The sequence below is a fragment of the Strix aluco genome, chromosome 12 (genome assembly GCF_031877795.1).
Source record: "Strix aluco isolate bStrAlu1 chromosome 12, bStrAlu1.hap1, whole genome shotgun sequence".
Lineage (NCBI taxonomy): Eukaryota > Metazoa > Chordata > Aves > Strigiformes > Strigidae > Strix > Strix aluco.
Window position 1 is genome coordinate 20874223 of NC_133942.1, and position 13406 is coordinate 20887628.

The 13406-nt window shown below is 46.4% G+C and overlaps 1 protein-coding gene and 1 long non-coding RNA gene across 2 annotated transcripts; one reads left to right on the top strand and one right to left on the bottom strand.

Annotated features, from left to right (window-relative positions):
• Nucleotides 1-1925: 1925 nt before the first annotated feature.
• LOC141928572 (uncharacterized) lies at nt 1926-9379 on the bottom strand. Its single transcript, XR_012624797.1, has 4 exons — nt 8988-9379; nt 6673-7219; nt 5594-5654; nt 1926-2691 (listed from the first exon to the last, which is right to left on the bottom strand). It is a non-coding gene; the product is annotated as an uncharacterized LOC141928572 (long non-coding RNA).
• Nucleotides 9380-10260: 881 nt separating this feature from the next.
• TLNRD1 (talin rod domain containing 1) lies at nt 10261-12723 on the top strand. Its single transcript, XM_074837294.1, has one exon. The coding sequence runs from the start codon at nt 10861-10863 to the stop codon at nt 11926-11928; it is 1068 nt and encodes a 355-aa protein (XP_074693395.1). The 5' UTR covers nt 10261-10860; the 3' UTR covers nt 11929-12723.
• Nucleotides 12724-13406: the final 683 nt, after the last annotated feature.

Genomic DNA, 13406 nt, shown 5'->3' on the forward strand with positions numbered 1-13406 from the left:
CCGAGCAGCGGGAGCGAGCCGGGGCGGGGGGCAGGACGGCGAGCACCCGCACCCTCCTCCTCCTCCTCCTCCTCCTCTTCCTCCGCCGCCGCGATGTCGCGCCCCGGCGCGTGAGGCGCTGTCCCGACACAAAGGGCCGTTTGAGGAGGCTCCCGCCTGCTGCGGTCGGGGGCCGCGCTGGGCGCGCTCCCGGCAGATCCTGTCCCAGGCGACGGAATGAAAGGTGGACATTGTCGGGGTTCTTTTAAAAAAACACATGTGATGGACCAGCTCCTGGACTATAAACTGTGTGATTGCTCTTTGTTGCTTTTTTTTTAAAGCAGGATGACAAGTATCTGCGTTCACTAATTACTGGGCCCGTTGCACTGTGTTCTGAATCTAACTAGTATCTCAGCAGTTACTAGGTTTTTAGAAGAAGACTTTTAAAACTAAAGCTGTTTGCTACTAAAATACAACTCCAGAATGTCTGACCACCACCACCACAACAACAAGATACGGATTTTTCTTCATACAGATTACAAACCAAATTACACAGATGGATGTCTGCATAGGCCTTATTTCACTCCTCAGTCTTCATTTTTTTCCTCATGGAAGCCGTATTATATATTTAATTATAAATAGCACCATATTCTCTTTTGCCTTTTAGACTTGGGCTCTAAAAAGTTTAAACTTGGGAATTCAAGGAAGCATCATGGTAACTGCTACAAACTGCTGCTATAGGTAGTAATTGTGGTCAGGCTGATTAGTGAACAGGGTGCTCCTCCATTCAAGTGGAAGCACTGAAGGGAGAGCAGGTTCAGAGCAGAGGAACTAATTCTATAGAGTGAACACTTCAACCCCAGTTCTGTTGCTGTACATAGTCCTATAATGAACCAGGAGCTCACTGCCCTTATGGGCACAGCGTGCAAACACAAAACAAAAGCAGTCAGTAGGCGGGGGCGGGGGTTCGGGAGGCTTTCCGAAGCCTGGGCTAACTCTTGAAATGATAAAACACTGCAGGGCTATTTAGCTTGTGGACGCCAGGGAGACATGCCACATGAAGCAGCAGCTTGCCAAGCGCAGGCATAGCATGAGAATCAGCAGAGGAGGATGTGGGATCCAAGATTTCAGCACCCAGATAAACAGCCAGCCTGGTCTGCAACCTCCATACTGAGGGTTATCGTTTTAGAACATTTCAGACATACTGCCAGTGCGCCTGAGAAACAGGAAGCAGTTAGACCATAGCTATTCATGGAGCTTGTTAAATGTACAGTAACTGAAACGGGGCTTTAGTCAAGTACCTTTCACAAAGCTGTCCAATAAGTCACTAATGAGCACATTTGCTCAGTGATTTCTCATTAAATATAATGAACATCAGGTATACTATATCAGATTGCCCTGATTAATGAGGTTTTACTAAAATATGTTTCTGGTAACTTTTGTTGTTACTGGATCATGCGTACATTCACTGGTAAAAAATAAAGATTCAATTTTGGAATGCTGGACTTAAAGCATAAAATATTTTCACTGAATTTCTACTGGGAAATATTTTCTTCAATTCTGTTTTCTCTTATTAGAACAAATCAAGCCAACTTTGACTTTCTTTAATATCTGGTGCTACATTCCAACGTGGATCTCAAAAGTAATCCAATTCCCTTTGGTAAGTGAACAAGTCCAGTACATCCAGCAGTGCACCAAACATTTCCTTGTCATGCGTGTAAAAGCTTTAATTTGAAAGGGAGATATTTTTCATGCTTGGCTCTGACCTTGCAACTCTCTCTGTTCAGACCGAATTCTGTGTCCAGGAAGAACCTGTGCAAAGTATGCTCTTTGTGGGGTCAGCTGCAGGACAAACACCTATTCAGCCTCTGTACTCTGCTGTTCTTTCCCATGCAAGAAGCAAAAGCAATGCAGCTAGAAATATGTATCACTGACAGGGGCAAATTAAATTGCATTTTCTTTTTATTGAAGCACACTGTGTTTTGTTCAGAGTATCAATGGAATCATACAAACACACTTTTTATAGCTTAAGCATTTTCATATTTCTTAACAGTTTTTATAGTCCTAGCAGCTAACACTATTATGATGACAATACAGAACATATCCGGTAATAGAGGGCTACTTTCATTGTAGATTGCAAAAGTAAGGTGTTTAAAGCTTTATCTTGTAGCATCAAGTCCCATCTAGTCATGCCAGGGAATGTCTTAAGCTATGGCTGACTTTTTTACTTCTGCAACATGCAAATTTTATTAGTAGTGCTTTCAATTATAAAGTTACACCTTATCAGAAAGGCAAATCTGCCTCCTCCTGTTGATGTACACTTTTCATTATTGAGTAGGGTTGAGTCAAACTGTAATATGAGAGGATTCAGGATGTTCTAAATTTTTGTTAATGAAGTTTGGGATTCTCTCTATTTTTTTTTTTTTTAATATAACCTGATTTTTTTGAACTATATTTGTGCAAAATATAGTTCCCATACCATTATTTCTTATGAATTAGGAGAAGAATGTGTATATCTTTTTAACTGCCAAAAGCTCTCGCAAGTCTGCTGGTGGTGGGGTTTTGTGTGCAGTTTTCTATTTTAAAGTGGATTGTCATTCGTCACTTTTTACTCTTCTTTGCAAATACACTACAGTAGTGTCTTAAAGCTTGTCCCTTCACATTCCTTGGAATAAAACCTTGCTTGTCCTTTCACATTCCTTGGAACGAAACCTTGGAAAGAACAAAGAACTTGACTTCATCAAGGAAAGGGCAGCGCCTTCTTGGAAGGACATACAGACAATTAAGAGATTAAACTAACAGGATCAGAAGATCAGCCGTAAGCATGCAGAAGGGAGAAAGAACATGCAAGGACTACCTGCTATCAACACATGCCGTGTCTGGAAGAATTAATTCATTTTAAGAACTCTACTAATACCAGAGGATGTTTAATAGTGCCTCAGTTGAATGAAGTGTTGCGAAAGGCAGCCTTTTAGTGATTACTTCGAATATCTAAAATGATGGAGGTCTGGTGTACAGCTGTGCTCTTTATACAGCCTGATAGGCATTAGAACTGCTTTTGCACCTAGCAGCTTGGTAAAGGACCAGGACAATACGGTGTTAAACAATACAGAAGACTTGTTGAGTAGCAGATCCCAGAAAACTTGAAGCAAGTTTTGAGATGACCCACCATTCACAGTATTCTTACCCTGTTTAAAAGCATTGTCATACATTTTACAGAATGTCAGGGTATTCTGAGCTACTTTCAGTAAAACATTCAAAATTAATGTTTTCATAGGTCAAATTATCTTAAGTACCCTAAATGTTCCCCTGCAGAGACAATCTAATGCATGAGCTCTCATGCAAAGACAGTGCATGTGTTAATTCAGACCTCTGAGTGCCGTCACATTCAGAGAAAAACTTGAAGAATCAGACCTGAACAGGTTATCTTTAAAAACAAGAATATTTCTAAATCTCAAGAAAGAAAAGCAAATATGCTTTTTAATACTGTTACTAGCAGCGTAAGAAGCAAAATACGGTGTCATCTAGAGCATGAGCATTTGAATGATTCAGAGTAATTTCAGTCCTCAGATTCATTTCATGCATAAAACAAGCACACTCATTTGTCATCTATTGAGAATGCAAATTTTTGTTCCAGAGCTAGTCAGACTTTGAATTCCTGGGTCCAATTTGAAAAATTAAGTCTTTAATTCAAAATTCTCCCAAATTAGGCATTAATTATTGTGATTTGGTCATGAAGTTCTGATTCAGGTACTAACCTGGAAATTCACATTCTGAATTCAGTTTTGACCACAAAATAAATCTTGACCCTAACTTTATGTAATCCTGCACATGTGCATTTTATGAATTAAAATTTATTGACTGAATGGAGATGTTTGACAAATGACATGTTAGCTTTGTATCATTACCTATCTGATCAGGTTTCAGGAGGGGGTATGACGCCTGACTGTGTAGTCAGCTGCAATAAAGCTATACACTGTGATCCTTAAATTCAGAAACACACAGAATGTTCCTGTTAAGCAAATCTTTCTGCAGGATTTGCTACAAATCTGTGCTGGTTAAAACTATGTACTGGTTACACAATTTAAAGTTACCCTATTAAGAAAAGAATTACATTAAATCAATGTCAAAGAAGGTTTACTCAGTTCCCACAGGAATTCCATTTATAGCCTAATTTCCACAATCTAAGTGAAATTAATTTTGTAGTCCCAATTTAATTTTAGGTTTACAGGTCAGTTTTGGCACCTACATCTAATGTAAGTAATACATTACATGAACTTCTGATGAATTAAAGGTGCTAGACTTAAACCGGTAATGATCAGCAGCTCTCCTCACAGAACACACAGGCACAATGAGAAAAGTGTAGGATCAGAGACTCCTATGAAAACAGCTATTAAATTTCTCTTATGATATATATTAAAAAGGTGGTGGTGGGGGGGACGACACCCAAACCCTTCTGCAGAGTATTACAGCTGCAGGACAGAACATACTTCCAAAAGTGCAATTCAGGAAGGGTGGGACCTTACACATTTTGTTCAAAATGTTGCGTTCTCCTTTGATCTCAAAAAAAGCCCAGACCTAAGAGTCTGAAGGGAGGTTCTTGGATTCCTGTTTATGCTGGACGGTTCTAATCAGTAGCATTCACCACTCTTCCATTAAGTGCTTCTGAATTTCAAGCCAACTGACCTACAAACCTGGCCCTTCTTGCCTGCTCCAGGGAGGGAGAATGGACACAAGGAGCTATGTTGCACCTAACACTCTCTTAGGCACCGGCCTCATAAAACAGGAGATGTAGAATGGACATCTATACATGTAGATGGTAGAAAAGAACTTGAAGCAGAAAGCCATTATTGGCTGTATTGATATAAAATATGGCACAGACGTCCATTCCATGCTAGAGGAATTTTGTAGCTGCAGTTTCCTTTTCATAAAACTGTGTCTCTTTTCCATGTCAATGTATTAAATATCCACACCAACAGCAGGGGACAACCAATCAATTATATATGGTAAGTGGTGAAAACAATAGTACAGTAAATGGTGAATAATAGGACAACAAAATAAAAACCACTTTTGCTGTGTTATCTTTCAGTTGAGCAACAGGAGCTGACCAGCCATAACTGAAATATTTACATTACTGGTAGCTATGGAATAAATTTTTTCTTACCTTTGATACTTTTTGACTATGCCATGTTAAAAAAAACCCAACAAACAAACATATCGAAACACCAAGGTTAAGCCTGTCTGTGAAAGCCTATCTATTATTCTAAAAGCTACTTATTAATACACAAAGTCATTTTCAAAGAAGAAAAAACAAAACTTGTGACTGTGTTTGCATTTTACTGTCACAAGTGACCAGTTAACTGCTCCTCCACATCCCTAGCTGTGTTTTGTCGACACACAGACCAATTCTCAGGTTGCATCCCTAGTGTAACAACCATGATTACCTCTGCAGACCTGAGACAGGCCCAGACCTCACAGTTTTAGTCTCTTGTGAAGTAATGACTGTAAGTACTGACCACAAAACACTTACTTAGCACTAAACCATTTAAGACAAAATAGATCTTAAAACCAATAAACCAGTCAACACACTTGCCTTTCCTTCTGTATGACTTACCATTCCATTGCTGCAGCGAGGAAGGCCCAGCTTCTTCCAGCCTCTTCTGCAAAGTCTGCCTCTGTTTGAATTATTTCTTCCATCAGTCAACTTTATCCTCCTCTGATTTTTAGTTCTCAGCCTGACAAACCAGCTGCATCCCTCAGAACTGGAACTATCTTTCTTGTCATTACCACCTTGTGGGCTTAGTCACATATAGCTGAATCAGGGGAAACACTGAATTGCCTTTTATTCCTTCATCAGCTAGCTCCCTATTATGTTAGATCGATACATCCATACAGGAAAGTAATATAAAGTAGTATAACCCATTGTATAGTAACTTCCTCTCACCAACCTGGCGACATACAGTGTTCATAAAATTATGACAACTTGGTACTCTTCAGCTATTACAGTGGCTACACTGGCAAAAATCAATTCCTCCTTCTCAAAAAAAAAAAAAATATTTCACTAAGCAATGAAAGGGCCAAGTCCTGTCAGATGATTCAAGAAAGAAGACTTCAGCCTCCAGTTTCTGTTGTACTAAGCACAATGCAAATTAAAGATCAATGTGACGAAAGCAGAGCTCATACAAGTAAGCCAATCTTCTGTACACTACTAAGCCACATTAAAAAGCCTTTTAATCCCTTGTATCTGGCAATGCCTGCTGTTCTGAACCCGAGAGAGTGTTATTTCATTCAGACTTTGTCAATGAAATCTTTTTAAAGCCAAGCATGGCCACCTAATTTTCATGTCTTCTAAGTCTTTACACCAATTCACAGAGCTGCCCAAGTCCTGCAGGCCACCTTTGGACTCAGCAGCCATGAAATAAATGGGTATGCACACATTCTCCTTGAAAGAGATGTGCAAAAGGCTTATGAGGAAATACCCACCCCAAACATCACTGAATAAAAAGTTTCCTCCTAAACAACACAGATACATCTAGTGGACCTTTAAAGCATTAAAGCTGATCTCAATTCTACTCAAATTACTGGACCCAAGAGAATCTGCCTTCAAGGCTGCCTTTCAGAATAAGACTATGTGTCAAGTAACAAGCATGGTAAACACAGACTATGAGTGATCTTGAACCTAGGTGTACTTACGAAGCAACAATGCAGTCTGTAGGAAGGTTCTAACAGGCGGCTGCTCCAAAAAATGCCTCTTCCATGGTGAAAATGACCAATTAAGGCAGTGTTTTCTACCTTATTTTTTCAAACAGTAAAAGTCAGGTCAGTCTTCATCATACATTTCATATGCAGAAGAGCTGAACACCCAGGGCTACTACTGGAGGAAAATGACATGTGGCAAGATGGCCTTGGAGACTGTCCACAAGCAACACCTACTACATGACAATAGTTACTGGTTTTGCCCCTTGCTAATATTGAGCCTGATAAGCACTGGCTCAGTCTCGTGGATGGATTAAAAGAGCTCAAATAATATTTATATTATAGCAGTTCCTAAGAGCTTTGGTGGCCCTGTCAGCTGCTAGGAATTACCATGGGTTAAGGCCTAGCTGTGTTTCTGGTGTGGGCAACTGGGAGGAAGGCTGGTGGAGGAGCCACAGCAGGAACCGTCCAAATCAGGGATCGCTCTGCTTTGTCCGTGTGGAATGGCGCAAATCAAACGGAGCATCGTGGCGGGCAGCAGCATCTAAGAATGGAAAAGATTATTAGGTCATTTAACACCTCTTCTAGCCGGGGGTGAGACCTACGTTTTCTAAAATGAAATATTTCAAACCCTAATTAAATATACTCTATCCTCATTAAAAATAAACTAGGTTAATATTTCTGAGAGGCATTCCTCATGCTACATATCTCACTGCCTCATTTAAGGACATATCTGGAAATACTTTGAAATACAATTCAGCTAGCTGCTTCTGTCCATTGGTTTTTATTTTTCTGAGTACTCTGAAATCACTCCTATTTATAGTGTTGCAAAAGAGTTGCTGGCAGTGAGCCAAAATTGTTTAGGCCCAAAACATGACCTTCCTTTAAACTGCTATAATCTGACTCAAGTAAACAGAATTTCCTTCACACTGCTTCTGTGAGGAGGGATGGGTGGAGAACTGCCACATTTTTGACACACCCAGAGATGAGTATCTGCCCCTTTCCTCAAGCCTGGCTCTATGGCAAGGGTTTCCCCCCGCCCCCCAAAAGTGTGCATCCTGTTAACCCTCCACCTTCACATCTGTATTCATCCAGCTCACGTTCCTCTCTACAAGTCTGTACAGAAGGCCATGGGTTCCTCTAGCTAATGGGTGAGAATATGCACAAATAAACTTGTCTGAAACTCTTTAAAAATGTATGCAGTCCATTAGATGGGCTCTGTTTGTGCCAGGACGTTGTTGGATCTGGCCTGTAAGTGAGCAGTCTGGTCCAATTTTCATTTATTTCAAGGTCACTTAATACCCTGCAGTAGTAAGAACGTAGCAGGATGTTAACGTAACTGTAAATTGGGACAAACGTATTTCTGGATTTCTGCAGCCTGCTAAATGCATTGTAAATGCCTGGAGTTAAGAGGCTAACTTAAAAAGGAAAGTCTGATTGAAAGGAGCAAACGAATGTTATTATTTAGCTGCAGCTTAAACTGCAGCAAAATATGTAACAAATGTAAGATGTGGTTTCCCTGGGCTCGGATTATTCAGGATTATGTTGATGGAGATACCACGTAACAGGAGAGAATCTGATGTGTGGGACAAATATTCTCGTCACCATCATTTACCAAACTACGTATTCCCTTTGGAAGCATCCCAGGCAGTATTAAACCCATCTTCGTATAACTTGTTCTAGCCCAATCAGTAATTTTATTACTGTTTAATAGCATTTGCTTGAATGCCTGAGATTTACTGAGCGTAACATCTTGCTTTTGACAAGAACTGTCAAAGTTCTTGGTGTGCTGCAGAATGGAAATGGGTCAGAGGAGGAAGTCTTCTTTGCAGATAGCGTCAGTATGTTTACATTTCCCTTGCTAAATTCTAACAAATGGTAACCAGTCCTCAAAAACAATGACGGAAACGTGAGAGAAACATAGCGAATTCGTTTTCATTGGTTTAAAAAAAATGGGTCAAGACGAGTGCTGAGGAAATGCTTCTTTCTATGTAAATACAGATGTAGTAGCACCCCACAGCGTGTTCACAGCCCCCACCACGGCTAGCAAGAGGTTGGGCTGGTAACGGACTGGGGGCAGAGCCGGCCGACGCCCCGCTGATGAGGGGAGGCCGCTGCCCTTAGCGCTGCGGAACTGCCCTCGGTCACCACCTGAACCGGGCCGGGGGCGTGGGTTCTTCTACCCGCGGCGTGACAGTCACCAAGGGCGCTCGGTGCCGCCGCCCCGGCGCTGCCCGCCCGCGGCCCTGCGCCTCCCCCGGCGCCCCGCCGGGTGACAGGGGCGGCACTTCTGACCGCAGCGTCCAACTTACCTGGCGGGCTGCCCGGGGCAGCGGGCCCGGCGGGCGCCCCCCGTGCCCCGGCGGGCTGGGCCGGGGGGGCGGCTTCTCCGTTCCCCCCCTCGCCATCTCCTCCGCCTCCGGTATCCGACTGCACGGCGCGCTCCCGCCCAATCCGCGGCCGCACCAGCCCACCCGGGCTGAGCTCATCCGGCGGCCCCGCTCCGGCTCCCTTTCGCCTTCCTCCCGCCGGCCTCGCCCGCCCCGCGCTCACCCCCGCGCCTCCATTTATTTATTCATCGGCCCTCCTTAACCCCCTCATGCCGGCGGGGCAGCGCGCCCGCGGGGGGAGGGGGGGGACGGGACGGCGGCCGCCGGTGCCGTCGGTGCCGCCGTCCGGTGCGGGCCCGCGGCCGCCGGGCGGGCGGTGCCGGCCGCGGCACGGCGCTGCTGCCCCCTCCGCCGGGGAGGAGCCGTGAGGCGGCGGGCGTGGAGCGGGGCGGCGGGGGGAGGGCAGGATTTAAACGAAGGGCGGTGACACCGCACAAAAGATTTCGATAGGCTTAAGTGAGGTTACAGCAAAGGCAACGGGGAGGGGGGAGCCTCCCTCAGAGCCATGCAGCGTCTGGCTGGCAGATCCGCCTCAGCCGCCCCTTCCCAATAGTTTGTCTGAAAGCCTGAGAAAGGGAATTTAAAAGAAGATTTCCTTCCACACACCCCCCCCGTTCTTTTTTTTTTTTTTCTTTTTTTTTTTTTTTTTTCTCTGGGAGTTGGCGACTCAGACAGAAAACATGGCAGGAGGAGCGCAAGGCCGGGCGGGTCGCAGCATCCGCGGCTGTAGCCCGGAGCCACCACCCTTGTTTGCGGGAAGAGCCTAAGTTGGTGCGGCGGCGGCGGCGGCGGCGGCGGCCACAGCGGGAGCCGGGCGAGGAGGGGCCCCGGGCGGCGGGGCATGGACCGCGGCGGCGGGGAGCCAGCTCGCAGCGGCCGCGTGAATGATCGAGGCAGGAAGGAGTGAGGCAGCGGCAGAAGGAAGGGGAACGGAGCCCGCCCGCCCGCCCCCAGCACCCGGATCCGGTGGATCTTTTTTTTTTTTTTTTAATTATCTTTTTCATTCCCACCCCCCCTCCTTCTTTCCCCCCTCCCCTCCCCGCCCCTCCCGCGGTGTGGCCGGGCTCCCCACCGTGCCCCCCCCTGTCCCCCCTCCCCGGCCCGGCGGCGGGGCGCGCGGCGGGGCTGTGGCGGCGCGGGGCGGCCACACCCTCCGCGGCGCTTCCTGCGAGCCGGCGGCGCGGGGCCGCGGCGGGCGCGCCGGGGGCGGCACATGGTGCGCAGCCGCCGCCCCTCCGGCCCTTGCGAGCTGCGCCCGGCCGGCGCGGGCCGAGCGGCGGAGCCGGGGGCGACGGGAGCGAGCGAGCGGGCCGCGCCCCTGCCCCCGCGGCGTGCGGCGGTTGTGAGGGGCTCCGGCTCGTGAGGGGAACTTCGCGCAGGGATCCCGCGGCCGGAGGAGGGGGTGGAAGGGAGGGAAGCCAACGTGCGACGAGGATTGAGGAAAGGGAAAAAAAGGAGGAAAAAAAAGAAAAAAAAAAAAAAAAGGAAATCTCTTTTTAGCTACACGATGCCGGGACGGGGCCCGCGGGCTCCCGGCGAGCGCCGACCCGCCGCGGCAGCGCCGTAGGAGCGAGGGCTGGCGCCGGAGCGGGGCGGGCGCCCCGGCGGAGCTCGCTCCCCGCAGCAGCGGCGGCCCCGGCGCCCAGAGCCTTTTCTTGCCTCCCGGCGATTAATGGAATGATGTTGCGGAAAAGGCAGAGCGATCCTGCCGGGCTCAGTCGGGACTGCTCGGGCGGCGGTGGCAGAGGCGGTGGCAGTGGGGTAGCGAGCGGCATGCGAGTGCCCCCCCGGCGCTATGGCTAGCGGTGGCTCTGGCAAGTCCAGCAGCGAGGTGTCTGGCGGCGGCATCCCCAGCAGCAGTTCCCTGCAGAGGAAGAAGCTCATCTCTATCTGCGACCACTGCAAGATCAAGATGCAACTGGTGGCCGATCTGCTTCTGCTGTCGAGCGAGACCAGGCCGGTGAACACCGAGAGCCTGTCCGTCTTTGGTGAGTCCTTCGAGAAGTGCAGGGACACGATCATTGCCAGGACCAAAGGACTCTCCATCTTGACCCACGACGTCCAGAGCCAGCTCAACATGGGACGCTTCGGGGAGGTGGGGGAGAGCCTGATGGAGATGGGGGAGCTGGTGGTCTCCCTGACCGAATGCTCTGCCCACGCTGCCTACCTGGCTGCAGTGGAGACTCCGGGGGCCCAGCCTGCTATGCCTGGCTTGGTGGATCGCTACAAGGTGACCCGATGTAGGCATGAGGTGGAGCACGGCTGCGGGGTCTTGAAGACCACCCCTTTGGCAGATATGAGCCCTCAGCTCCTGCTGGAGGTTTCTCAGAACATGTCCAAGAACTTGAAATTCCTGACAGACGCCTGCGTGCTGGCCAGTGAGAAATCCAAGGATAAATTTGCTAAGGAGCAGTTCAAACTCAGTGTCAAATGTATGAGCACCAGCGCCTCTGCCCTCTTGGCGTGTGTCAAGGAGGTCAAGACTTCACCCAGCGAGCTGACCAGGAACCGATGCGTCTTGTTCAGCGGACCTTTGGTGCAGTCTGTCTATGCTCTGGTGGGCTTTGCCACTGAGCCCCAGTTTTTGGGTAAAGCTGCCACCATTAATCCAGAGGGCAAAGCTGTGCAAACTGCCATCCTAGGAGGAGCCATGAGTGTGGTATCTGCTTGTGTGCTCCTGACCCAATGCCTCAGGGATATAGCCCAACACCCCGAAAGTAGCACCAAAATGAGCGATTACAGGGAAAGGTTGAGGAACTCAGCTTGCGCCGTCTCGGATGGTTGCAACCTGTTATCTCAGGCACTAAGAGAAAGATCTTCACCCAGGACTTTACCGCCAGTGAACTCCAATTCTGTGAATTAACCCCCGCATCTTCTGTTTAGATCCCAGTCATTGCTAAAGGAAAATAATATCCCACCTCCTCACCCCTTTTTTGCATACCAAAGAATTCGCTTGGATGAGCCCAATCCTTTGATTTCATGTGGTGAAGAAGCAGAACATATTCAAACTATACGTACTAATAAAGGTAGCCAGTTTTGGCTTCCTTTTTATTTTACTTTAAAGTCAAGCAAGTATCCGCAGATAAATTTTCCTTTATTCAACAAGGTCTTCACACAAATGGTAATAACAACTGTTTAAAAGGTTTTTTATATTTGGGGAGGTGGGGGTATCTTAAAAAAAAAAAAAAAGGAGAAAAAAAAAAAAGCTTTAATCGCGCTGGGTGCGGTTTTAAAAGTTTGTCTTGTCTTGTCTTCCGAAATTTCCCTTCTAAATTTTACTGTTCGGTTGTGCAGGAAAAAGGTTACCTCAGTTCTCACTCATTTAAAAAAATGAAAAAACCCAACAACACATAGATGATGGATGTAGCTACTATTTTGTTTGTTTTTGTTTTGTATGACTTTTTTTTTTTTTTTATTTTGCATCAAGTGTTAGGTTAGAAGTGCATTTGGTGTGTAGGAGTGGAAGGACTGGAGGTTGTGATTATGTTTTCCATGTGTTGATTTCCAAACTGGGGGAAAAGCTACTGTGAGTGTTTAAACAAACAAACAAAAAATTACACTATAACAAAAGTGATTTTTAATTTTTTTCCAATGTCAGTTTTTATCTTGCATGTACTGGAGTATTTATTTCATCTATTAAAATGTTATGTTTCTCAGATGTCTTTCTGTGAATCTCTCAATACTTGAATAATTGAACAACTAGGCCTGTTTGCATTGTATGTCATTTCCCCCAGGGAATGGGTGGTACAAATGTAACTGTAGTTCTAGACAGCAGCATACAGGCTTCAATTCAGTTCTTTTATTTTCATAAATGCTGTCCCTCCCCCAGTACTACCCCTCCTCCTCAGGACGCCTCTGACGGAGATACTCTGTAGTTGTATTTATGGAAAGCTGGACAGTGCTGTATGCGTTGGGATCGCTCCGTCTGCAGAGCGCTGGCGGTCGCTGCAGCGGGGCATAGGCTGGCTTTGTTTGTCTTTATCAGCATTCTGTGTTATCTTTTGAGAAGGTTTTGTATTTTAACTCTTGCAAATGTTGTGGGCCATCTGTGTTGAATTTGTGAGTTTCCATATTAGTTTATTTCTTGAAAAACTTGACCCTGCTGGATAGCCCTGCTTGTTCTGTGTGTCTGCTTAGGATTGTGAAGGTTTGCTGGAGTGGGCCTTTTGATTCCTCAGAGGTTTGTGTTGGGGCTCCTCAGAACAGATTTCTGTCAAAGTAGTGTGAGTTTGATGTTGTAGGTAACAGGAAAAGTTAGCTAACTTTTGAGGCCCAGTCCACCTCCAGCTGAATTCCCTGGGACTTGTGAGTGGAACTTAGGGTATACTGTGGTAGTTCCCA